The sequence below is a fragment of the Tachyglossus aculeatus genome, assembly GCF_015852505.1.
Source record: "Tachyglossus aculeatus isolate mTacAcu1 chromosome 12 unlocalized genomic scaffold, mTacAcu1.pri SUPER_6_unloc_1, whole genome shotgun sequence".
In the NCBI taxonomy this organism is placed as follows: Eukaryota; Metazoa; Chordata; class Mammalia; order Monotremata; family Tachyglossidae; genus Tachyglossus; species Tachyglossus aculeatus.
The window spans coordinates 19894737-19921550 of record NW_024044828.1 but is presented as its reverse complement, the minus strand read 5'-3'; the positions used below and the strand labels follow the sequence as shown (position 1 = coordinate 19921550).

The window sequence follows — 26814 nt, the reverse complement described above, 5'->3', positions numbered from 1 at the left end:
GGGCGGCGGGCCTCAGTTTCATCCCGCCCCCTTCTTGAATACCGGGCTCTCATTGGCCGTGTCGGCCCCCGCTCGCGCCCCGCCCCTTACGTTTTCCGGGGAAAAACCCACCACTGGCTCCGGGAGCCGTCCATCATACTCCTACCGTCCAATCAGAGATGCGAGATTGCCCCGCCCTTTCCCTCCCGCCCCCTAAGCGGCCCAGCAACAGCGCCGAGCACGCTATTGGCCAGCCCGCAGAGGCCCCGCCCCCTCAGGGGTGCGTTAGCCAATGGGCGAGCGGCGGGTTTCGGTTTAAACAATTTGGCGGCAGTTGGCCGTTACTGTTGGAGGAGGAGGAGGAGGAGGAGGAGAGAGAAGAAGAAGAAGGTTGTGTGGAGGCGCCATGGCCTTCCCCTCCGAGGCCCAACTGGACTCCCTCAAATACTCCGACCTCCAGCGCTTGGCCAAGAGTCTGGGCCTCAAGGCCAACCTCAAGGTAAGAAGAGGCTGGGACCCCTTTTCTTAATAATAATAATAATAATACTAATGACACTTATTAAGCGCTTACTATGTGCAAAGCACTGTTCTAAGCGCTGGGGAGGTTACAAGGCGATCAGGTTATCCCACGGGGGGCTCACAGTCTTCATCCCCATTTGACAGACGAGGGAACTGAGGCCCAGGGAAGTGACTTGCCCAAAGTCACACAGCTCACAGGATTTGAGCCCATGCCCTCCGACTCCAAAGCCCGGGCTCTTTCCACTGAGCCACGCTGTTCTTCCTCCCCCCACCCCCATCCTCTTAATAATAATAATTTTGGTATTTATTAAGCGCTTACTATGTGCCAAGCACTGTGCATTCATTCGGTCGTATTTATTGAGCGCTTACTGTGTGCAGAGCACTGGACTAAGCGCTTGGGAAGTACAAGTTGCCAACAGATAGAGCTCCCTCCATCCTCTCCCCCTCCTCCCCCTCTCCATCCCCCCCGCCTTACCTCCTGCCCCTCCCCACATTCATTCATTCAATCGTGTGTGCAGAGCACTGTACTAAGCGCTTGGGAATCAATCAATCAATTGCATTTATTGAGCGCTTACTGTGTGCAGAGCACTGTTCTAAGCGCTGGGGAGGTTACAAGGTGATCAGGTTGTCCCACGTGGGGCTCACAGTCAATCCCCATTTTCCATATGAGGGAACTGAGGCCCAGAGAAGTGAAGTGACTTGCCCAAAGTCACCCAGCTGACAAGTGGCCGAGCCGGGATTTGAACCCACCACCTCTGGCTCCAAAGCCCGGGCTCTTTCCACTGAGCCACGCTGCTTCTCTTCTGCATCACCTGTGCACTTCACTCCCCCCAAGCACTTTCATTCATTCAGTCGTATTTATTGAGCGCTTACTGTGTGCAGAGCACTGTGCTAAGCGCTTGGGAAGTCCAAGTCGGCAGCAGATAGGGACGGTCCCACCCCAACAGCGGGCTCACAGTCTAGTAGGGGGGCAGACCGACGACAAAACAGGTACAAATCCTTATACTTCCCCTCCTTCTAACTTATTTTAATATCTGCCTCCCTGCTAGATTGTAAACTTGAGGGCAGGAATTGCGTCTGCTTAGTTGTACTTTTCCAAGTGTTCTGCCCACAGTGAGAGCCTTATTATTATTATTATTATTATTATTATTATTATTATTATTATCATTATTGCCTCTCCTCAGCAGGGCAAGAGCGACTCCAAATATAACGATGATGGTGCCTACTGATCATCATCATCAATCGTATTTATTGAGCGCTTACTGTATGCAGAGCACTGTACTAAGCGCTTGGGAAGTACAAATTGGCAACATATAGAGACAGTCCCTACCCAACAGTGGGCTCACAGTCTAAAAGGTATTGATAATCTATTGATAATACTAATTATGGTATTTAAGTGCTTACTATGTGCCAAGCACTGCTTTAAGCACTGGGGTAGAGACGAAGTAATCAGTTTGTCCCACATGGGGCTCACGGCCTTAATCCCCATTTTACAGCTGAGGTAACTGAGGCACGGCGGAGACAAGTGTCGGCAGAGCCGGGATTAGAACCCACGTCCTCTGACTGCCAAGCCCGGGCTCTTTCCACTAAGCCAAGTTGCTTCGGATTGGAAACATTCCTTGTCCCACGCTTGAGACTCACAGTCTACCTTTTATCCCCATTCTACCGATGAGAAGACTGAGGCCTAGAGACTAAAAAATAACTGTGGTATTTGTTAAATGCTTCCCGTGTGCCAAGAACTGGGGTTGATACAAAATAATCAGGTCAAACATAGTCCCAGTCCCATACGGGGCTCGTAGACAAGGGGGGAGGGAACATGGGTATTTCACCTCCATTTTACAGATGGGGATACTGAGGTACAAAAGCGAAATGACTGGCCCAAGTTCACACAGCAGGCAAGGGACAGAGCTGGGATTAAAACGCGTCCTCCAACTCCCAGGCCCAGGTTCTTTCCACTAGGCCATAGCGTCTCCAATAAAGCGTTCAGTGGCGCAACAATTATTCATTCGTTTTTGGGTTTTTTTAATTATCATTATTTTTCCTCTCCCCAAAAATTTGAAATAAATTTTAGGATTTTTTTTCTCTCCGGCTTCTCATCGGGATGTAATCCTCTAGTTGGGAAACGTGTTCCTTCTAAGGGGCGCGAGAACATTTCGTGGGTCAGAATTCAACTCCTAATTCCGACGATCGTCTCCACAGGCGGACAAGCTGTTGAAGGCCTTGAAGCTATACTTTCAGCAAGAGGATCAGGTAAGGTAGCTTTTTTTCTTTTCCCCCCACTCCCGCCAGAACCTGCACCCCACAGATCGTCACGAATCCCAAACTTAGGACTTAGGACATATTTATTACTCTATTTATTTATTTTACTTGTACATATCTATTCTATTTTATTTTGTTAGTATGTTTGGTTTTGTTCTCTGTCTCCCCCTTTGAGACTGTGAGCCCACTGTTGGGTAGGGACTGTCTCTATATGTTGCCAACTTGGACTTCCCAAGTGCTTAGTCCAGTGCTCTGCACACAGTAAGCGCTCAATAAATACGATTGATTGGTTGATTGATTGACAGGAGGCCTTCGCAGACTGAGCCCCTTCCTTCCTTTCCCCCTCGTCCCCCTCTCCATCCCCCCATCTTACCTTCTTCCCTTCCCCACAGCACCTGTATATATGTTTGTACATATTTATTACTCTATTTATTTATTTTACTTGTACATATCTATTCTATTTATTTTATTTTGTTAGTATGTTTGGTTTTGTTCTCTGTCCCCCCCTTTTAGACTATGAGCCCAATGTTGGGTAGGGACTGTCTATATGTTGCCAATTTGTACTTCCCAAGCGCTTAGTACAGTGCTCTGCACATAGTAAGCGCTCAATAAATACGATTGATGATGATGATGACTGATACCCCCTGAGGTCACTTTGCTCGACAGTGAGAAAGTGGAAGGGTTGCGGGCGGGCGGGGGGACGAGGAGAAGGGAAGAGAAAAGAGGGTTGGCTCCTCTTTCTCCCGAGTCAGTCGGTCAGTCGTATTTATTGAGCGCTTACTATATGCAGAGTGCTTGGGGGGACAGACACGTTCGCTGCTCACGGCGAGAGACGGATATAATAATAATAATAATGGCATTTATTAAGTGCTTACTATGAGCAAAGCACTGTTCTAAGCGCTGGGGAGGAAACAACGTGATCAGGTTGTCTCACGGGGGGGCTCACAGTCTCAATCCCCGTTTTCCTGATGAGATAACTGAGGCCCAGAGAAGTGAAGTGGCTTGCCCAAAGTCACACAGCTGGCAATTGGCGGAGCCGGGATTTGAACCCATGACCTCTTTTCCACTGAGCCACGCCGTCATAAGCGCTGTGGGGCTGGGGGCGGGGGTGAGAAAAGGGAGCAAGCCAGGGTGATGCAGAAGGGAGTGGGAGAATAAGAATAATAATAATAATAATGGTGGTATTTGTTAAGCGCTTACTATGTGCAAAGCACTGTTCTAAGCGCTGGGGGGGATACAAAGCCATCAAGTTGTCCCACGTGGGGCTCACAATCCTAATCCCCATTTTCCAGATGAGGGAACTGAGGCCCAGAGAAGTGAAGTGACTTGCCCAGGAAAGGGGGGCCGTAGTCAGGGAAGGCCTGCTGGAGGAGACGGGCCTTCAACAGGGCTTCGAAGGTGGGGAGAGCGATCCATCGCCTGTCGGTTCTGAAGGAGGGAGGGCGTTCCGGGCCAGAGGCGGCAGTGAGAAAGACGGGACGGAGGAGCGGTGAGAAGGGTGGCGTTAGAAGAGCGGAGCGTACGGGATGGCGAGGAGTAGGAGGGCAACGCGGTGAGATCAATCAATCAATCGTATTTATTGAGCGCTTACTGTGTGCAGAGCACTGGACTAAGCGCTTGGGAAGTCCAAGTTAGCAACATATAGAGATGGTCCCTACCCAACAGTGGGCTCACAGGCTAGAAGGGGGAGACAGAGGAGAACAAAACATATTAACAAAATAAAATAAATAGAGTAATAAATATGTACAAACATATACATCATCATCAATCATATTTATTGAGCGCTTACTGTGTGCAAAGCACTGTACTAAGCACTTGGGAAGTACAAGTTGGCAACATATAGAGACAGTCCCTACCCAACAGTGGGCTCACAGTCTAGAAGGGGGAGACAGAGAACAAAACCAAACATACTAACAAAATAAAATAAATAGAATAGATAGGTACAAGTAAAATAGAGTAATAAATATGCACAAACATATACATCATCATCAATCATATTTATTGAGCGCTTACTGTGTGCAAAGCACTGTACTAAGCGCTTGGGAAGTCCAAGTTGGCAACATATAGAGACAGTCCCTACCCAACAGTGGGCTCACAGTCTAGAAGGGGGAGACAGAGAACAAAACCAAACATACTAACAAAATAAAATAAATAGAATAGATAGGTAGAAGTAAAATAAATAAATAAATAGAGTAATAAATCTGTACAAACATAGATACATCTATACAGGTGCTGTGGGGAAGGGAAGGAGGTAAGACGGGGGGGATGGAGAGGGGGACGAGGGGGAGAGGAAGGAAGGGGCTCAGTGTGGGAAGGCCTCCTGGAGGAGGTGAGCTCTCAGTAGGGCCTTGAAGGAAGAAAGAGAGCGAGCTCGGCGGATGGGCAGAGGGATTGGGGGCATTCCGGGCCCGGGGGAGGACGTGGGCCGGGGGTCGGTGGCGGGACAGGCGAGAACGAGGCCTAACAGTGAGGAGATTAGCGGCAGAGGAGCGGAGGGTGCGGGCTGGGCTGGACAAGGACAGAAGGGAGGGGAGGTAGGAGGGGGCCAGGGGATGGATGGACAGCCTGGAAGCCCAGGGTGAGGAGGGCTTCAAAGGCGACGGGGAGGGGGCCCTAATGTGGACAAGTTTCTCCCTCCCCTTGCCCCAGGACGAAAGCAGTGGTCCCTCTCCCCCTGAGCTCCCCAAAGGTAACCCGGAGGACGTGGAGACCGGTAGCTTTGTCACCAATCGGCGGGGCAGAGGCAAAGGAGCCCCAGAGGACGGGCTGGAAGAAGGCGTCGAGATGGACGAGTCGCAGCCGTCCGCAGGAAATCCGGTACCGAGCGGCTCCCCTCTTCCCCTCGCGCGACTCGACACCATGGTCACCCTCCTCCATCGGGAAGCTCGGTTTGGCTTTGGCTCCAGGAGGGGCTGAGGTAGATTAAGCGCTTAGCGCAGTGCTCTGCACATAGTAAGCGCTCAGTGAATACCATTGATTGATTGGGGCCAATCGCGGGGATGGGGGAGGTCTTAATAATAATAGCGACGGCATTTATTAAGCGCTTACTATGTGCAAAGCACTATTCTGACTCCAAAGCCCGGGCTCTTTCCACTGGGCCACGCTGCTTCTCAAGTGAAGTGACTTGCCCGTGGTCACACAGCAGACAAGGGGCTGCAGCTACCCCAGTGCTTTTTAGAGTGCCTGGTATGTAGTAAGCGCTTAACGGAGATCATTTTAAAAAAAAATAAGAAGTGGGGCGAACCCCAGGGTTGTCCTGACCGGCTGAGCGGTGCTTAGAACAGTGCTGGGCACATAGGAAGCGCTCAACCAATACCACAGTACCCCCTTCTAGATGGTGAGCCCGCTGTTGGGTAGGGACCGTCTCTAGATGTTGCCAACTTGGACTTCCCAAGCGCTTAGTACAGTGCTCTGCACACAGGAAGCGCTCAATAAATACGATTGGGATAAATACGGCCTTCCCAGACTGAGCCCCTTCCTTCCTCTCCCCCTCGTCCCCCTCTCCATCCCCCCATCTTACCTCCCTCCCTTCCCCACAGCAGCTGTATATATGTATATATGTTTGTACATATTTTTTTTACTCTATTTATTTATTTTATTTATTTGTACATATCTATTCTATTTATTTTATTTTGTTAGTATGTTTGGTTTTGTTCTCTGTCTCCCCCTTTTAGACTGTGAGCCCACTGTTGGGTAGGGACTGTCTCTATGTGTTGCCAATTTGCACTTCCCAAGCGCTTAGTACAGTGCTCTGCACATAGTAAGCGCTCAATAAATACGATTGATGATGATGATGATGATGATGATGATGATTGAATGAATGAATAAATATAACCACTTCAACTTTGCAGCCATCGCCTGTGAAGGACAGAGGAAGCGAGCCCGGCGGGTCTCCCAAGCAGGAGTCCCGCGCTGAAGATGTCGTAGCCATCGCCGACGCTGCGAATTTAGCCCCGGAGAACTCGAACGGCTCCGTCGCGGGAAGACCTGGAGTAAGAGGTAGGAGAAATAACCACTGCCGTCCACCCACGCCCCGACAGTTCATTCATTCAGTCGTATTTATTGAGCGCTTACTGTGTGCAGAGCACTGGACTAAGCGCTTGGGAAGTACAGGTCGGCAACATATAATAATAATAACAATGTGGCATTTATTAAGCGCTTACTATGTGCCAAGCACTGTTCTAAATGCTGGGGAGGTTACAAGGTGATCAGGTTGTCCCACGGCGGGGGGGGCTCAGTCTTTATCCCCATTTTACCGATGAGGGAACTGAGACTCAGAGAAGTGAAGTGACTTGCCCGAAGTCACCCAGCTGACAAGTGGCGGAGTCAGGATTTGAACCTATGGCCTCTGACTCCAAAGCCCGGGCTCTTTCCACTGAGCCATGCTGCTTCTCTATATATACAGAGAGGCATATATTTATATATATATATTTATATATATATATATATTCTCTCTCTCCATGTGTGTATATATGTGTGTGCATATGTATATATATGTGTGTGTGTGTGCATATATATATGTGTGTGTGTGTGCATATATATGTGTGTGTGTGTGTGTGCATATATATGTGCGTGTGTGTGTGTGCATGTATGTGTGTGCGTGTGTGCGTATATTTGTGTGTGCGTATATATGTGTGTGTATGTGTGTGCGTCTGTGTGTGTGTGCGTGGAGAGAGACAAAGAGACGGTCCCTACCCAACAACGGGCTCACAGTCTAGAAGGGGGAGACAGACAACAAAAATAAAACATGGAGACAGGTGTCAGAGTTGTCAGAACAAATAGAATTAAAGCTAGATAAAAAAATCATTAACAAAATAAATAGAATAGTAAATATGTGCAAGTCAAAGAAATAGAGCAATAAATCTGTACAAACATATGTACACTCTTGGAGAAGCAGCGTGGCTCAGTGGAAAGAGCCCGGGCTTTAGAGTCAGAGGTCATGGGTTCAAATCCCGGCTCCGCCACCTGTCAGCTGGGTGACTTTGGGCAAGTCACTTCACTTCTCTGGGCCTCAGTCACCTCATCTGTAAAATGGGGATTAAAACGGTGAGCCCCCCGTGGGGCAACCTGATCACCTTGTAACCTCCCCAGCGCTTAGAACAGTGCTTTGCATATAGTGAGCGCTTAACAAATACCATCATAAAATAAAATAAATATACAAGTGCTGTGAGGAGGGGAAGGAAGTAGGAGAGGAAAAGGGGGGCTCAGTCTGGGAAGGCCTCTTGGAGGAGGTGAGCTCTCAGTAGGGCTCTGAAGGGAGACCTGATGGATGGTATTTATTGAGCGCTTGGGCATCCAACTAAGGGCCTGGGAAAGTACAGTACTATAGGGTGGGCAGGCACGATCCCCGCCCTGCCCTCAAGGAGCTTATCAATCAATCAATCAATCAATCTTATTTATTGAGCGCTTACTGTGTGCAGAGCACTGGACTGAGCGCTTGGGAAGTACAAGTCGGCAACACAGAGACGGTCCCTACCCAACAGCGGGCTCACAGTCTAGAAGGGGGAGACAGACAACAAAACCAAACATACCGACAAAATAAAATAAATAGAATAGATATGTACAAGTAAGATAAATAAATAGAGTATGTTTATGGTATAGTGGGGGAGACAGATGTTTAAAGGGCCGGTGAACTCGGAGGGAACGAGAGTCCGCCTGACTCAAGCGCTTAGTACAGTGCTCTGCACATAGTAAGCGCTCAATAAATACGATTGATGATGATGATGACTCTGTGATGGCTGCTTTTCCTAGGTGAGACCTTGTCCGCCGTCCCTCCGGAGGGAAGGATCCCCCGCTACGTGGGCCGTGGGAGCAGATGTGGGAAAACCCACACCAAGCCGACGACTCCAAGTAAGTCGTGCCCGCCTTGTGCCAAAGACACCGGCCGGGGGGGGGGGGAGTAATAATAATAATAATAATAATGGCATTTATTAAGCGCTTACTATGTGCAAAGCACTGTTCTAAGCACTGGAGAGGTTACAAAGTGATCAAGGTTGCTCCGCGGGGGGCTCACAGTCTTAATCCCCATTTTCCAGATGAGGTCACTGAGGCCCAGAGAAGCGAAGTGACTTGCCCAGAGTCACCCAGCTGACAATTGGCAGAGCCGGGACTTGAACCCATGCCCTCTGACTCCAAAGCCCGGGCTCTTTCCACTGAGCCACGCTGCTTCTCTACCGGGGCTGTTCGGATTTTCCCCCAACTCTTCTCGTTCTCCGCTCTCTGGAGGAAAGAATAATATAGTCACAGTCATAAAGCGTGGCTCAGTGGAAAGAGCCCGGGCTTGGGAGTCCGAGATCATGGGTTCGAATCCCGGCTCTGCCACTTATCAGCTGGGTGACTTGGGGCAAGTCGCTTCACTTCTCTGTGTCTCAGTTCCCTCATCTGGAAAAGGGGGGTGAAGACTGGGAGCCCCACGTACCTGATCACCTTGTATCCTCCCCAGCGCTTAGAACGGTGCTTTGCACATAGTAAGCTCTTAACAAATACCATTTTAAGCGCTTAGTACAGTGCTCTGCACACAGTAAGCGCTCAATAAATACGATGGATTGATTGATTGATGAGCCTGTATCTACCTTAGCACTTAGTAAGCGCTTAACAAGTCCAAGCGTCTCAAAAGTCCAGTGGCTGAAGGAAAGAGCGGTCAATCCTTCAGTTGATCTCCCTGCTGCCCTTTCTCCCACCACCGTCCCTTCATCTTGCTGAAAAAAGGGTTCAGAATAATAATAATAATAATGGCATTTATTATGTGCAAAGCACTTATTATGTGGCTTATTATTATATATATATATATTATATTATTATAATGGCTTATGTGCAAAGCACTGTTCTAAGCACTGGGGTAGATGCAGGGTGATCAGGTTGTCCCACGGGGGGCTCACAGCCTTCATCCCCATTTTCCAGAGGAGGGAACTGAGGCCCAGAGAAGTGAAGTGACTCGCCCGAAGTCACGTAGCTGACAATTGGCGGAGCCGGGATTTGAACCCATGACCTCTGACTCCAAAGCCCGGGCTCTTTCCACTGAGCCACGCTGCTTCAGCTCAGGAGTGAGTTGTACTAACCGTGGTATTTGATCATCAATCAATCGTATTTATTGAGCGCTTACTGTGCGCAGAGCACTGTACTAAGCGCTCAGGAAGTCCAAGTTGGCAACATAGAGAGACAGTCCCTACCCAACAGTGGGCTTACAGTCTAGAAGACTGTGATAATCAATCGTATTTATTGAGCGCTTACTGTGTGCAGAGCACTGGACTAAGCGCTCGGGAAGCCCAAGTCGGCAACATATAGAGACAGTCCCACAGTGGGCTCACAGTCTAGAAGACTGTGATAATCAATCAATCGTATTTATTGAGCGCTTACTGTGTGCAGAGCACTGGACTAAGCGCTCGGGAAGTCCAAGTCGGCAACATATAGAGACAGTCCCACAGTGGACTCACAGTCTAGAAGACTGTGATAATCAATCAATCGTATTTATTGAGCGCTTACTGTGTGCAGAGCACTGGACTAAGCGCTCGGGAAATACAAGTTGGCAACATATAGAGACAGTCCCTACCCAACAGTGGGCTCACAGTCTAGAAGACTGTGATAAGCGCTTACTACGTGCCAGACACTGCGCTAAGCGCCGATGTAAGCTAATCGGGATGGACACGGCCCCGATTCCCCCCCCCACCATGGGGCTCACGGGCTTGATGAGCCCACTGTTGGGTCGGGACCGTCTCTATATGTTGCCAATTTGTACTTCCCAAGCGCTTAGTCCAGTGCTCTGCACATAGTAAGCGCTCAATAAATACGATTGATGATGATGGCCATTTTAAGGATGAGGAAAACCGAGGCGCGGAGAAGGGAAGTGACCGATCCAAGGTCACACGAGGTGAGTGCTGGAGCGGGGGTTGGAGTCCCGGGGGGAGCGAGAGACCACCCGGCCGTCGTCGTCGGGGATTGACGGCGATTTGTTTACCCGGTGGTGTTCCTGCTCCTGGGGAATCCCTGTAGACTTCAGGAAACTCCACGAAGCGCACTTCCAGAAAATGGAATCCATCGACACCTACGTGGAGCGGAAGCGGAGGCGGCTGGAGGCCCTGGACGGCTCCGTCAAGGAGATGAAGGTTGGCCGGCGGAGCCGGGACCCGACGCCCCTTCTCCTTCAACCGGTGGTGTTCCAGCGCTTCCTACCTATTAGGCGCTCGGGGGAGAGTACGGGACAGCAGAACCGGTAGATTCGTTCCGGCCCGCAGCGAGCTCGCGGTCTAGAGGGGGAGGCGCGTTTTATTTCTGGAAAGAGTATTATTTTTATAGAAATAATATCAATAACATAATGCAATATAAATTAATCATAAATATAATTAATCATCAATTGTGTAAATATTCGTTACATAAATATAATGATATAATTATAATTACAATTAATCATTAATCATAGAAATATAGACATTATATAAGTAATATACTATATAGTAAATAACAACATATAGTAAATAACATAAATATAATGTATATATATATATAATCTGTATATATGTTTGTACATATTTATTACTCTATTTATTTATTTTATTTGTGCATATCTATTCTATTTCTTTTATTTTGTTAGTATGTTTGGTTTCGTTCTCTGTCTCCCCCTTTTTAGACTGTGAGCCCACTGCTGGGTAGGGACTGTCTCTAGCTGTTGCCAATTTGTACTTCCCAAGCGCTTAGTCCAGTGCTCTGCACATAGTAAGCGCTCAATAAATACGATTGGTGATGATGATGATGATAATGTAAAACGCTTATATAATCAATAATTAATTATAATTATGTAAATAATGTAATATGGATGTGCTATAATAAATAATATAAATAACATAATGCGATATGAATTAATTATAAATATAATTAAGCATCAATTGTATAAATATAGAAATTATATAAGTAATATAATGTTGATATATTTATAATTACAATCATCAATTATAGAAATTATATAAGTAATGTACTATAAATATTATATAGTAAATAACATAAATATGATGTGAAACAATTATAATTAATTGATTATATAAGCATGTAAATAATGTAATATAGATATGCTATGATCAATAATATAAATAAAATAATGCAATGTAAATTAATTAAATATAATTAATCATCAATGGTATGAATATTCAAATTATATAATCATATAATGTTGATATAATTATAATTACAATCAATCATTAATTAAAGAAATATAGAAATTATATGAGTGATATGCTATAAATGTAATATAGTGAATAACATAAATATAATGTGAAACGATTATAATTAATTATTGATCATATAAACATATAAATAATGTAATATAGGTGTGCTATAATGAATAATATAAATATAATATGAAATAATTATAATTAATCATTGATTATATAAGTATATGAAGCATCCAAATAATGTAATATATAATATAAATATAATATAAAGCCATCATAATTAATATAGAAATTATATGAGTAATATGCTATAAATGTAATATAGTGAATAACATAAATATAATGTAAAACGATTATAATTTATCATTGATCATATAAACATATAAATAATGTAATATAGGTGTGCTATGATGAATAATATAAATATAATATGAAATAATTGTAATTAATCATTGACTATATAAGTATATGAAGCATCCAAACAATGTAATGAATAATATAACTATAATATAAAGCAATCATAATTAATAATTGATTACAGAGGTATATAAATAATATAACATAATAAATAATATAAAATAGTTAAGTAATTATTGATTATAGAAGTATATAAATGTAATGTAGATATAGTGTAATATAAATATAACAAATATAATTAATTATATAAATTATACAAATAATAGAATATAGATATAATTATTAAATTTGTTATAACACACACCCCTCTCCCGCACTTGGACATTATTTACTGGTCAAGAATAAAGCGCCCCCGGGGAATCAGGGCTGGTCAGGGTGACTCTGCCCTATTCAGTCGATCAGCTACATTTATTGAGCGCTCACTGTGGGCAGAGCACTGTGCTAAGCGCTGGGGAGAGGACAATACAACAGAGTTGGTGGTCACATTCCCTGCCCAAAACTAGCTCAGTCTAGAGGGGGAGGCGAACATTAATATAGATAAGTTACCGATATTTACCTAAGTGTTGCGGGGCCGAGGGAGGGAGGAAGTCCGGTTCTTTTCCTCAGTCCGCCTGTTGCCCGACTAATAATAATAATTATGGTATTTATTAAGCGCTTAACGACTAATAATAATAATTATGGTATTTAAGCGCTTACTACGTGCCAGAAACGGTCTAATGCCCCTTTTTTCCTTGCTGCTTACCTTACCAGACGCTGACGAAAAAAGCCAACCTACTGAGGACACCCCAGAGCAGCGCCAAGGTGAACACCATCTCTTTTTTTTCCTCTCTCTCTCTTTGGCTGTCTCGCTCTTTCTCTGTCTTTTATTATTTAAGCGCTTACTATGTGCCATGCCAGGCACCGTTCTAAGCGCTGCGGTAGCTACAAAGTCATCAGGTTGGACGCAGTCCCTGTCCCACAAGGGTGTTCACCGTTTTAATTCCCCCCCCTTTTTTACAGATGAGGAAACTGAGGCCCTGAGAAGTGAAGTGACTTGCCCACAGTCACGCAGCAGACATGTGGCAGAGCTGGGATTAGAACTCAAGTCCCTTGAACTTGTAAGACCAAGTTCTAGCGCTTAGAACGGTGCTTTGCACATAGTAAGCGCTTAATAAATGCCATTATTATTATTATTATTGTACTTCCCAAGGGCTTAGTACACTGCTCTGCACACAGTAAGCGCTCAGTAAATACGATTGTATGAAGTCCCTCATAAATGAGGGTTTCTCTCTCTCCCACGCCCTTAAGGAGTTGGGTTTCTCTTGTTTGTTAATTCATTCAATCCTATTTATTGTGTGCAGAGCACTGTACTAAGCACTTGAGAGAATACCACAACAGAGACACCCTCCCTGCCCACAGTGAGCTTACAGTCTAGAGTGTGAGCTTACAGAATTAATCAGCGCTTAGCACATCCCGCTGTGAGGACTGGGGAGGAACTCACCTTCTTTTTCTTGTGAAGCAGCGTGGCTCAGTGGAAAGAGCCCGGGCTTTGGAGTCAGGGGTCATGGGTTCGAATCCCGGATCTGCTGTGTGACCTTGGGCGAGTCACTTCACTTCTCGGGGCCTCAGTTCCCTCATGTGGAAAATGGGGATGAAGACTGTGAGCCCCACGTGGGACCACCTGATCACCTTGTATGATGAAGACTGTGAGCCCCACATGGGACCACCTGATCACCTTGTATCCCCCCCATCACTTAGAACAGTGCACATAGTAAGCGCTTAACAAATGCCATCATTATTATTATTATTATTATTATTATTATTATTATTATTATTATTATTATTATTCTTGTGTTCTCCTTGCTCAGAAACGGACGGGCGGAGGGCTTCTGCTCAGCCCGGCCCCCATCCGGGGCCGACCTTCGGCCTTCACTCCCGGCGTCCTGCGGCGCTCTCCACGCACCCCTCTCGGTACCGCCAATAAGAGCATCTTGGGCCCCAAGTTGTCCTTCAAGCCGTCGGTCCTGTCAGCCACGAAAATGAATGTCAGGTAGGGGAGACGCCTCCCCCTCCTCCCCGCCCCAACCACCACCAACCGGGGTGGCCCGCCAGAAAGGGGGTGCCCCCTGCCAATCATTCATTCCTTCAGTCGTATTTATTGAGCGCCTACTGCGTGCAGGGCACTGGACTTGGAAGCGCTTGGGAAGTCCAAGTTGGCAACATCGAGAGACGGTCCCGACCCGACAGCGGGCGCACAGTCTAGAACGGGGAGACAGACAACAAAACATATTAACAAAATAAAATAAATAGAATATGTACAAGTAAAATAAATAGAGTAATAAATATGGACATATATCAATCAATCAATCGTATTTATTGAGCGCTTACTGTGTGCAGAGCACTGGACTAAGCGCTTGGGAAGTCCAAGTTGGCAACATCGAGAGACAGTCCCGACCCAACAGCGGGCTAACAGTCTAGAACGGGGAGACAGACAACAAAACATATTAACAAAATAAAATAAATAGAATATGTACAAGTAAAATAAATAGAGTAATAAATATGGACAGACATATATCAATCAATCAATCGTATTTATTGAGCGCTTACTGTGTGCAGAGCACTGGACTAAGCGCTTGGGAAGTCCAAGTTGGCAACATCGAGAGACGGTCCCTACCCGACAGCGGGCTCACTGTCTAGAAGGGGGAGACAGACAACAAAACATATTCACAAAATAAAATAAATAGAATATGTACAAGTAAAATAGAGTAATAAATATGTACACACATATATCAATCAATCAATCGTATTTATTGAGCACTTACTGTGTGCAGAGCACTGGACTAAGCGCTTGGGAAGTCCAAGTTGGCAACATCTAGAGACGGTCCCGACCCAACAGCGGGCTCACAGTCTAAAAGGGGGAGACAAAACCAAACATACTAACAAAATAAAATAAATAGAATAGATAGGTACAAGTAAAATAAATAGAGTAATAAATCTGTACAAACATATATCCAGGTGCTGTGGGGAAGGGAAGGAGGTAAGATGGGGGGGATGGAGAGGGGGACAAGGGGGAGAGGAAGGAAGGGGCTCAGTCTCGTATTTATTGAGCACTTACTGTGTGCAGAGCACTGTACCAAGCGCTTGGGAAGTCCAAGTTGGCAACATCTAGAGACGGTCCCGACCCAACAGCGGGCTCACAGTCTAGAAGGGGGAGACAGAGAACAAAACATTAACAAAATAAAATAAATAGAATATTATATGCAATCTCGGGGCAACTCCGAGGGGATTTGGAGGGCTGCCTCGGGCATAGCCCGGAATAGGGCCCAACTGCGAGGCCGTGGGTCCGCGTCTCGCTCCTTCTGTCAGCTGGTGGGCGGGGAAGGGATTAAGGTCCACTGGGGATAGATGTTGGTATTGTTGGGCACCATTTGGTCTGCCACGGCCCACTGGCAAGCCTTTTATTTATTACTCTATTTATTTATTTATTTATTTATTTTACTTGTACATTTCTATCCTACTTATTTTATTTTGTTGGTATGTTTGGTTCTGTTCTCTGTCTCCCCCTTTTAGACTGTGAGCCCACTGTTGGGTAGGGTCTGTCTCTATGTGATGCCAATTTGTACTTCCCAAGCGCTTAGTACAGTGCTCTGCACATAGTAAGCGCTCAATAAATACGATTGATTGATTGATTTTCCGGGGCAGTGAGAAAGAACAAAACTACCCTTAACGTGGGAAGACTCGCTCCAAGCCCCTGTTTTCCTTGAACCTCCGCGTCCGCACACAGTGAGCGCTCAATAAATACGATTGATTGATTGATTCCCTAACAGCGGAAGCCCGTGGACCCGCGGAGCTCTGGACTGTACATATTTATTTATTACTCTTCATTTATTTATTTATTTTACTTGTACATATCTATTCTATTTATTTTATTTTGTCAGTACGTTTGGTTTCGTTCTCTGTCTCCCCTTTTTAGACTGTGAGCCCTCTGTCGGGTAGGGACCGTCTCTAGATGTTGCCAACTTGGACTTCCCAAGCGCTTAGTCCGGTGCTCTGCACACAGTAAGCGCTCAATAAATACGATTGATGATGATGACTGAAAGAAAAGAGTGGGCAAAGACAGCCCCCGGGTGTGAGCGAGCACAGTAGGGCGCGTCTTGGTTGGTCCTTCATTCATTCAACCGTATTTATTGAGCGCTTACGGTGCGCAGAGCACTGCACTAAGCGCTTGGGATGTCCAAGTTGGCAACATCTAGAGACGGTTGCTACCCAACAGCGGGCTCACAGGCTAGAAGGGGGAGACGGAGAACAAAACATATTAACAAAATAAAATAACAAAATAAAATAAAATAACAAAATAACAAAATAAAAGAAATATAAATAAAATAAATAAATAAATAAAAGAAAAGAAAACAGAGAAGCAGCGTGGCTCAGTGGAGAAGAGCACGGGCTTTGAAGTCAGAGGTCATGGGTTCAAACCCCGGCTCCGCCAATTGTCAGCTGTGTGACTTTGGGCAAGTCACTTAACTTCTCTGTGCCTCAGTTACCTCATCTGTAAAATGGGGATTGAGACTGTGAGCCCCACGTGGGACAACCTGATCACCTTGTAACATCCCCAGCGCTTAGAACAGTGCTTTGCACATAGTAAGCGCTTAATAAATGCCATCATTATTATGTACAGAACTCGCCAGAAACGCCTCCGGAGAGGGGAGCGGTCAGTCACCAGAGCGGGGATGGAGGGCCCTTCCGTCTGCCCGTCGTCCCCCCAAGCCCAGGAGGGAGGGATGTGGGTCCCGGCAGCGGGACGCCTCAGTTTCCCCGCAGTCTCGGGCGGCTGCTGACCGGGCAGAGGGGTGGCTGAGCAGGATGGCCCCTCGCCCGGGGACTCCCGGCCCCCAAATTCGGGCCTGGGTGTCTCCCCCATCACCCGTAGGTTCTCCGCGGCCACCAAGGACAACGAGCACAAACGGTCTCTGACGAAGACCCCGGCCAGAAAGCCCTCCACCGCGGACAGGGGCGGAGACCGCAAGGAGCGGGAGAGACCCGCGGCCCAAGGGAAGAACGGGCACGACTCTGCCGCTGGTGAGATAACAATAATAATAATAATAATAATAATAATAATGGCATTTGTTAAGCACTTACTATGTGCAGAGCACCGTTCTAAGCACTGAGGGGGATACAAGGTAGTCAGGTTGTCCCACGTGGGGCTCACAGTCTTCACCCCCACTTTAACAGATGAGGGAACTGAGGCCCAGAGAAGTGAAGTGACTCGCCCGAAGTCACACAGCTGACCAGTGGCGGAGCCGGGATTAGAACCCACGACCTCTGACTCCCAAGCCTGGGCTCTTTCCACTGAGCCACACTGCTTCTCAATAATAATAACGATGACGATGACGGTATTTAAGCGCTTACTATGTGCAAAGCACTGTTCTAAGCACCGGGGAGGTTACCAGGTGAACAGGTGGTCCCACGGGGGACTCACAGTTTGAATCCCCATTTTACAGGTGAGGGAACTGAGGCACAGAGGAGTTAAGTTGAGAAGCAGCGTGGCTCAGTGGAAAGGGCCCGGGCTTTGGAGTCAGAGGTCATGGGTTCAAATCCCGGCTCCGCCAATTGTCAGCTGTGGGACTTTGGGCAAGTCACTTCACTTCTCTGCCTCAGTTCCCTCATCTGTAAAATGGGGCTTAAGACTGCGAGCCCTCTGTGGGACAACCGGATCACTTTGTAACCTCCCCAGCGCTTAGAACAGTGCTTTGCACATAGTAAGTGCTTAATAAATGCCATTAGAAAAAAAAGTGACTTGGCAAAGTCACATGATGCTAACTGGGCTGTTGGTTAAGCGCTTACTATGCGCTCAGCACTGGGGGAGACACAAGGCCACAAGAGGCTCACAGTCTAAGTAGGAGGGAGAACGGGTGTTAAATCCCCAGGCACTGTACGAAGCGCCGGGGAAGATACAAGCTTAGAGAAGCAGCGTGGCTCAGTGGAAAGAGCCCGGGCTTTGGAGTCAGAGGTCATGGGTTCAAATCCTGGCTCCGCCACTTAGCTGTTTGACTGTGGGCAAGTCACTTAACTTCTCTGGGCCTCAGTTACCTCATCTGTAAAACGGTGATTAAGACTGTGAGCCCCACATGGGACAACCTGATCACCTTGTAGCCTCCCCAGCGCTTAGAACAGTGCTTAGCACATAGTAAGCGCTTAACAAATACCAAAACTATTATTATTATTATTATCTGCAAAATGGGGATTAAGACTGTGAGCCCCCCATGGGACAACCTGATCACCTTGTAGCCTCCCCAATGCTTAGAACAGTGCTTTGCACATAGTAAGCGCTTAACAAATACCAAAACTATTATTATTATCTGTAAAATGGGGATTAAGACTGTGAGCCCCCCGTGGGACAACCTGATCACCTTGTAGCCTCCCCTGCGCTTTGAACAGTGTTTTGCACATAGTAAGCACTTAACAAATACCAAAACTATTATTATTATTATTATCTGTAAAACGGGGATTAAGACTGTGAGCCCCCCGTGGGACAACCTGATCACCTTGTAGCCCCCCCAGCGCTTAGAACAGTGCTTTGCATATAGTAAGCGCTTAACAAATACCAAAACTATTATTATTATTATTATCTGTAAAACGGGGATTAAGACTGTGAGCCCCCCGTGGGACAACCTGATCCCCTTGTATCCTCCCCAGCGCTTAGAACAGTGCTTTGCACATAGTAAGCGCTTAACAAATACCAAAATTATTATTATCTGTAAAACAGGGATTAAGACTGTGAGCCCCCCGTGGGACAACCTGATCACCTTGTAGCCCCCCCAGTGCTTAGAACAGTGCTTGGCACCTAGTAAGTACTTAATAAACGCCATCATTATTATATGCAAGCTAATCGGGTTGGACACAGTCAGACTCACAGTCTTAATTCCCATTTTGTAGATGAGGGAAACTGAGGCCCCTCCGTAGGCAGGAGCCCGGTGGCCCCCTCCCATTGTCATCAATCGGATTTATTGAGCGCTTACTGTGTGCAGAGCACTGTACTAAGCTCCCCTTCTTTCCTCCAGCCGTGGCGCCGTTCGTCTTCACCGCCGCGACGGCGCGGACCCCGGTGACCGGCAAGCCGACGTTTGACCTCAAAGCAAGCCTGTCCCGGCCCCTTCGCTACGAGCCACACAGAGGTACGTAGACGAGAAGACGCGGGTCAAGCTGCGTCTCCTGCTCCGCGGCGGTTGGTGGAAATCAATCAATCAATCAATCATATTTATTGAGCGCCTACTGTGTGCAGAGCACTGGACTAAGCACTTGGGAAGTCCAAGTGGGCAACATCTAGAGACGGTCCCTACCCAACAGTGGGCTCACAGTCTAGAAGGGGGAGACAGAGAACAAAACCAAACATACTAAGTAAAATAAATAGAATAGATATGTACAAGTAAAATAAATAAATAAATAGAGTAATAAATATGTACAAGTTAATAACCATTTGGGTGCAAAGCACTGTTATAATCAGTCAGTCAATCAATTGTATTTATTGAGCGCTTACTGTGTGCAGAGCACTGGACTAAGCGCTTGGGAAGTCCAAGTTGGCAACATCTAGAGACAGTCCCTACCCAACAGTGGGCTCACAGTCTGAAAGGGGGAGACAGAGAACAAAACCAAACATACTCACAAAATAAAATAAATAGAATAGATATGTACAAAATAAATAGAGTAATAAATATGTACAAGCCTATATACATATATACAGGTGCTGTGGGGAAGGGAAGGAGGTAAGATGGGGGGATGGAGAGGGGGAGAGGAAGGAAGGAATAAATTCAATCGTATTTATTGAGCGCTTACTACGTGCAGAGCACGCTTGGGGAGTCCAAGTTGGCAACATCTAGAGACGGGCCCTACCCAACGACGGGCTCGCGGTCTTAAAGACGGGCAAGATGACTTCTAGACTGTGAGCCCACTGTTGGGTAGGGACCGTCTCTATATGTTGCCAGCTTGTTCTTCCCAAGCGCTTAGTCCAGTGCTCTGCACACAGTAAGCGCTCAGTAAATACGACTGATTGACTGACTTGGCCCCTACCTCCAAATTGCTAGCCCGTCGTGGTTCCCCACCAGCCAAACGGCAAGGTGGTCTTGGGAACAGCCGACGGACTGTTCTGGTTACTAGGCTGTGAGCCCGCTGTTGGGTAGGGACCGTCTCTAGATGTTGCCAACTTGTAATAATAATAATAATGGCATTTATTAAGCGCTTACTACGTGCCAAGCACTGTTCTAAGCGCTGGGGTAGATACAAGCTACTCAAGTTGTCCCCCGTGGGGCTCACACACTTAATCCCCATTTTCCAGATGAGGGAACTGAGGCCCAGAGAAGTGACTCGCCCCAAGTCACCCAGCTGACAAGTGGCGGAGCTGGGATTCGAACCCCGTGACCTCTGACTCCAAAGCCCGGGCTCTTTCCAATCAATTAATCAATCAATCATTCGTATTTATTGAGCACTTACTGCTACTTACTAAGACCCACTTTTCCTCATCAATCAATCAATCAATTGTATTTATTGAGCGCTTACTGTGTGCAGAGCACTGTACTAAGCACTTGGGAAGTACAAGTTGGCAACATATAGAGACAGTCCCTACCCAACGGTGGGCTCACAGTCTAAAAGTGGGAGACAGAGAACAAAACCAAACAAACAAAATAAAATAAATAGAATAGATAGGTACAAGTAAAATAGAGTAATAAATATGTACAAACATATATACATATATACAGGTATATATCATCATTATCCTTCCCCTCTGCCAGGCCCGCAGCCCTCATGAACTGTCTCTATATGTTGCCAATTTGTACTTCCCAAGCGCTTAGTACAGTGCTCTGCACATAGTAAGAGCTCAATAAATATGATTGATGATGATGATGATGAACATATCTGGCATTTATATTTATTTGCATTGATGTCTGTCTTCCCCCACCTAGACTGCAAGCTCGTTATGGGCAGGGAATGTATCTGTTTATTGTTGTATTGTAATAATAATAATAATAATGGCATTTATTAAGTGCTTACTATGTGCAAAGAACTATTGTAAGCGCTAGGGAGGTTACAGGGTGATCAGGTTGTCCCATGTAGGGCTCACAGTCTTCATCCCCATTTTATAGATAACTGAGGCACAGAGAAGTGAAGTGACTTGCCCAGAGTCACACAGCTGACAAGTGGCGGAGGCACTGAGCCAAGCTGCTTCTCAAGCGTTTAGTACAGCGCTCTGCACACAGTCAGCGCTCAGTAAATACGATTGAATGAATGAATGAACTAGAGAGGCCGCCTTGACGGGCGAGTTGAACTCAATTTGCCCCGTGGCCATGATGACAGTCTATTCTAATATACCGTGGGCAACCAACTCTGTTATGTTGCCAATTTGTACTTACCAAGCACTTAGTACAGTGCTCTGCACATAGTAAGCGCTCAATAAATACGATTGATTGATTGATTGATTATATCGTACTCCGCTAATGCCTGGCTCATTTCTCCACGTACAGTAAGTGCTCAAATGATGCCACTGATTTATTGTGTATCATCAGCGGTATTTACTGAGCGCTTACCGTGTGCAGGACACTGTAATAATGGCATTTATTAAGCACTTACTATGTGCCAAGCACTGTTCTAAACTCTGGGTCGTGGGTTCATATCCCGGCTCCCCCATTTGTCAGCGGTGTGACTTGGGGCGAGTCACTTCTCTGGGCCTCAGTTCCCTCATCTGGAAAATGGGGATTAAGTGTGTGAGCCCCACGTGGGACAACTTGTGGGTGACTCTGGGCAGGTCACTTAATAATAATGGTTTTTGTTAAGCGCTTACTATGTGCCAAGCCCTGTTCTAAGCGCCGGGTCGTGGGTCCGAATTCCGGCTCCGCCACTTGTCAGCGGGGTGACTTTGGGCAAGTCACTTCACTGGGCCTCAGTTCCCGCATCTGTCAAATGGGGATGAAGACTGGGAGCCCCCCGTGGGCCGACCTGATCACCTTGTAACCTCCCCAATCAATCAATCGTATTTATTGAGCGCTTACTGTGTGCAGAGCACGCGCTGGGGAAGTACAAGTTGGCAATATAGATGGGTTCAAATGGGTTTGAAATCCCGGTCCCGCCGATTGTCAGCTGGGTAACTTTGGGCGAGTCACTTCAATCAATCAATCAATCAATCGTATTTATTGAGCGCTTACTATGTGCAGAGCACTGTACTAAGCGCTTGGGAAGTACAAATTGGCATCACATAGAGACAGTCCCTACCCAACAGTGGGCTCACAGTCTAAAAGGGGGAGACAGAGAACAGAACCAAACATACCAACAAAATAAAATAAGTAGGATAGAAATGTACAAGTAAAATAAATAAATAAATAGATAAATAGAGTAATAAATATGTATAAATAATAAATAAATACTTCACTTCTCTGGGCCTCAGTTCCCTCATCTGGAAAACGGGGCTTAAGACGGTGAGCCCTCTGTGGGACAACCGGATCACTTTGTCGGCTGTGTGACTTTGGGCAAGCCACTTCACTTCTCCGGGCCTCAGCTCCGTCATCTGGAAAACGGGGCTTAAGACGGTGAGCCCTCTGTGCGACAACCGGATCACTTTGTAACCTCCCCAGCGCTTAGAACGGTGCTTGGCACATAGTAAGCGCCTAATAAATGCCATTATTATTATTATTATTATTATTATTATTAATTATTATTATTATCTGGGTCCTAACGCAGGCCGGCTGAAACCGTGGGGAGAAGCCAAGGAGAACACGAGTCAGAGCGAGTGCGCCTCGAGGATTGAATTCCACAAAAAAGCCTACAAGCAGCCCCGTCTCCAGACCAGGTCAGTACCCCCCAGGGCACGGGCCGAGGGGCGCCCCGCCTTTTCTTAATGCTATTTGAGCGCTTACTATGTGCCAGGCACTGGACTAAGCGCCGGGGTAGGTACAAGATAATCAGGTCGGACCCTAGCCCTGTCTCACGCGGGGCTCACGGTCTTTAGCCCCGTTTTACAGATGAGGTAACCAATCAATCGTATTTATTGAGCGCATACTATGTGCAGAGCACTGTACTAAGCGCTTGGGAAGTACAAATTGGCAACACATAGAGACAGTCCCTCCCCAACAGTGGGCTCACAGTCTAAAAGGCACAGAGAAGTGAAGCGGCGTGCCCCCGGTCACACGGCAGGGGCAGAGCGGGGATTCGAACCCAGATAATAATAATAATAATGATGGCATTCGTTAAGCGCTCACTATGTGCAAAGCGCTGGGGAGGATACAGGGTGATCAGGCTGTCCCACGGGGGGCTCACAGTCTTCATCCCCATTTTCCAGATGAGGGAACTGAGGCTCGGAGAAGTGAAGTGGTATTTTTTTTTTTAATTTAATTTTTTTTAAGTGGTATTGGTTACATATTTACTACTCTATTTATTTTATTTCGTTACGGTCTTTAGCCCCATTTTACAGATGAGGTAACCGAGGCACAGAGAAGTGAAGCAACGTGCCCCCGGTCACACAGCAGGGGCAGAGCGGGGATTCGAACCCAGATAATAATAATAATAATGATGGCATTCGTTAAGCGCTCACTATGTGCAAAGCGCTGGGGAGGATACAGGGTGATCAGGCTGTCCCACGGGGGGCTCACAGTCTTCATCCCCATTTTCCAGATGAGGGAACTGAGGCTCGGAGAAGTGAAGTGGTATTTTTTTTTTAATTTATTATTTTTTTTGAAGTGTGTTGGTTACATATTTACTATTCTATTTATTTTATTTCGTTAATATGTTTTGTTTTGTCGTCCGTCTCCCCCTTCTAGCCTGTGAGCCCGCTGTTGGGTAGGGACCGTCTCTATACGTTGCCAACTTGGACTTCCCAAGCGCTTTGTACAGTGCTCTGCACACAGTAAGCGCTCGATAAATACGATTGAATGAATGAATGAAGTGACTTGCCAAGGTCACACAGCAGACGTGTGATGGAGCTGGGATTCGAACCCATGACCTCTGACTCCAAAGCCCGGGCTCTTTCCACTGAGCCACGCTGCGCAGGCCCAGGCTGTCGCCACAAGGCTCCTGCTGATTGACCGATGGGCCTCGTCTCCCTGCCGACGCTACGGGTTTCCTCCGCTCAGGCCGGGACCAGAGTCAGTAGGAAAGCAGCGTGGCTCAGTGGAAAGAGCCCGGGCTTTGGAGGCAGAGGTCATGAGTTCGAATCCCGGCTCTGCCAGTTGTCAGCTGGGTGACTTTGGGCAAGTCACCGTAACTTCTCTGGGCCTCAGTTCCCTCATCTGTAAACTGGGGATTAAGACCGTGAGCCCCGCGTGGGACAACCTGATCACCTTGTAACCTCCCCAGCGCTTAGAACAGTGCTTTGCACATAGTGAGCGCTTAATAAATGCCATTATTATTAAAAGCATCGAGTCCCACATCCACCCCTCCTAGGGCCACAGATCCATTTATTCTTTCCTCCTTGTTCTGCTCGCTTTGTGTCTTCCCTTCTGAGCTGTAACCTCTTCGAGGGCCGGCATCCGCTCGGAAGCAGCGTGGCTCAGTGGAAAGAGCCCGGGTTTTGGAGTCAGCGGTCATGGGTTCAAATCCCGGCCCCGCCAATTGTCAGCTGTGCGACTTTGGGCAAGTCGCTCCTCTGTGCCTCAGTTCCCTCAACTGCAAAATGGGGATGAAGACTGGGAGCCCCCCGTTGTGGGACAACCTGATCACCTTGTAACCTCCCCAGCGCTTAGAACATCATCATCATCATCATCATCAATCGCATTTATTGAGCGCTTACTATGTGCAGAGCACTGGACTAAGCGCTTGGGAAGTACAAATTGGCAACATATAGAGACAGTCCCTACCCAACAGTGGGCTCACAGTGCTTGGCACATAGTAAGCGCTTAATAAATGCCATTATTCATCATCATCATCATCAATCGTATTTATTGAGCGCTTACTATGTGCAGAGCACTGTACTAAGCGCTTGGGAAGTACAAATTGGCAACATATAGAGACAGTCCCTACCCAACAGTGGGCTCACAGTGCTTGGCACGTAGTAAGCGCTTAATAAATGCCATTATTCATCATCATCAATCGTATTTACTGAGCGCCTACTATGTGCACTGTACTAAGCGCTTGGGAAGTACAAATTGGCAACATATAGAGACAGTCCCTACCCAACAGTGGGCTCACAGTCTAAAAGGGGGAGTTTAATACATATTACATATTATTACATACATATTACATATGCATTATGTACATATTAATACATATTACATATTTACTAATAATAATAATTATTATTAAATGGTTTGGGGTGGGGGGGGTTGTTTCTCTTCTCCTCCCGCTCCTCACCCGCTTGTTACTCGGGGGCTCTCTCCTCCCCAGGGAAGAGAAGCGGAAAAGGCAGAACCAGGAACGGAAAGGGAAGAAAGCAAGTGTCCTGGGAGCCCGGCGCGGAGTGGTCATGGCGGCAGACGACTAGCTTCATCTCTAAGGAATCTGTAAATACCGTCCCCGTCTCCTCCTCCTGTAAATATGTCTGTGTCGTGGTCAACTCCCTCTCGGCTCGCCCGGCTGCTTCGCCCCACTTCCCGCCACTCGTCTCGTTAGGTCCTCCCTCTTTCCCGCCGGTCCCGGCCTCTGGCTACCTCCCGGAAGGCCATTCCTTCCCTCTCTCCCTCCGGGGTCCCGAGCAGGCGGCGGTGGCGGGGGGGAACGGGAACGGTCCGTCTAGCTGCCCCAAATCCCGCTCGGCAGAGTCCGCGAGTCCGTCGTCCTTCCGTCTAGGGAAAGCGAGGAGAGGGAAGCCGCCGTTTAGGGGGGTTAAGCGACTTGGTCAAAACGAAGAACTCCTCTCCCCAACTTTATTTGTGCGTGTGTATGTATATGTGTCTCTCTCTCGTATGAATGATGACTCGAAACTCTACTTTCATGACAAGCACTTACCAACGTGGGCAAGCATCTAGTATTTACCCTCGACAAGTCGGCCTCTTGCATGTTTTAAGTCTCCCTCTCTCTCGTACGAATGATGACGACTCGAAACTATCCTTTCATGACAAGCACTTACCAACCTGGGCAAGCATCTAGTATTTACCCTCGACAAGTCGGCCTCTTGCACGTTTTAAGTCTCCCTCTCTCTCTCGTACGAATGACGACGACTCGAAACTCCACTTTCACGAGCAGCCCTTACCAACCTGGGCAAGCATCTAGTATTTACCCTCCACAAGTTTTAAGTGTTTCATGTTTCATGCATGAAACATGCATGAAACTGCATGTTTTGAGAAACGAGCTTTGAGGAACGAGCCCCGGATCTGTACTCCCCCGCCGCGTGCCCCTGCCGTTAGACAAAAGAAATTTGGATTTTATAGTGATTGTAGGAAACATGGGATGTGTATCCAAACAAGGCTCTTTTCTTTTTCTTTCTTTTTTTTTTTTGCGAGTTTTATACTGTCTTCGTTTTATAAAGAAAATAAATACGCAAGATGATCCCAGCCGTCGTCCCTGTCTGGCTTCGGCGTCTTCG

General features: G+C 46.9%; 1 protein-coding gene across 1 annotated transcript; it reads left to right on the top strand.

The window, feature by feature from the left end:
• The first annotated feature begins 337 nt into the window (after positions 1-337).
• Positions 338-26738, top strand: NUSAP1 (nucleolar and spindle associated protein 1). The gene is made up of 12 exons (XM_038741346.1): positions 338-478; positions 2698-2748; positions 5407-5574; positions 6609-6756; positions 8509-8607; positions 10747-10859; positions 13086-13136; positions 14183-14364; positions 17245-17393; positions 19376-19489; positions 23040-23148; positions 25677-26738. Exons 1-12 carry the CDS (start codon positions 386-388, stop codon positions 25771-25773), a joined length of 1374 nt encoding a protein of 457 aa, XP_038597274.1. The 5' UTR covers positions 338-385; the 3' UTR covers positions 25774-26738.
• The last annotated feature ends 76 nt before the right edge of the window (positions 26739-26814 follow it).

Excerpts from the sequence above, each read along its gene's own strand:
- NUSAP1 (XM_038741346.1), top strand. The coding sequence starts at position 386 with ATGGCCTTCCCCTCCGAGGCCCAACTGGACTCCCTCAAATACTCCGAC. Across the intron at positions 5,575-6,608 it reads AGCCGTCCGCAGGAAATCCG|CCATCGCCTGTGAAGGACAG; the intron begins GTACCGAGCGGC and ends TCAACTTTGCAG. Across the intron at positions 14,365-17,244 it reads GCCACGAAAATGAATGTCAG|GTTCTCCGCGGCCACCAAGG; the intron begins GTAGGGGAGACG and ends CATCACCCGTAG.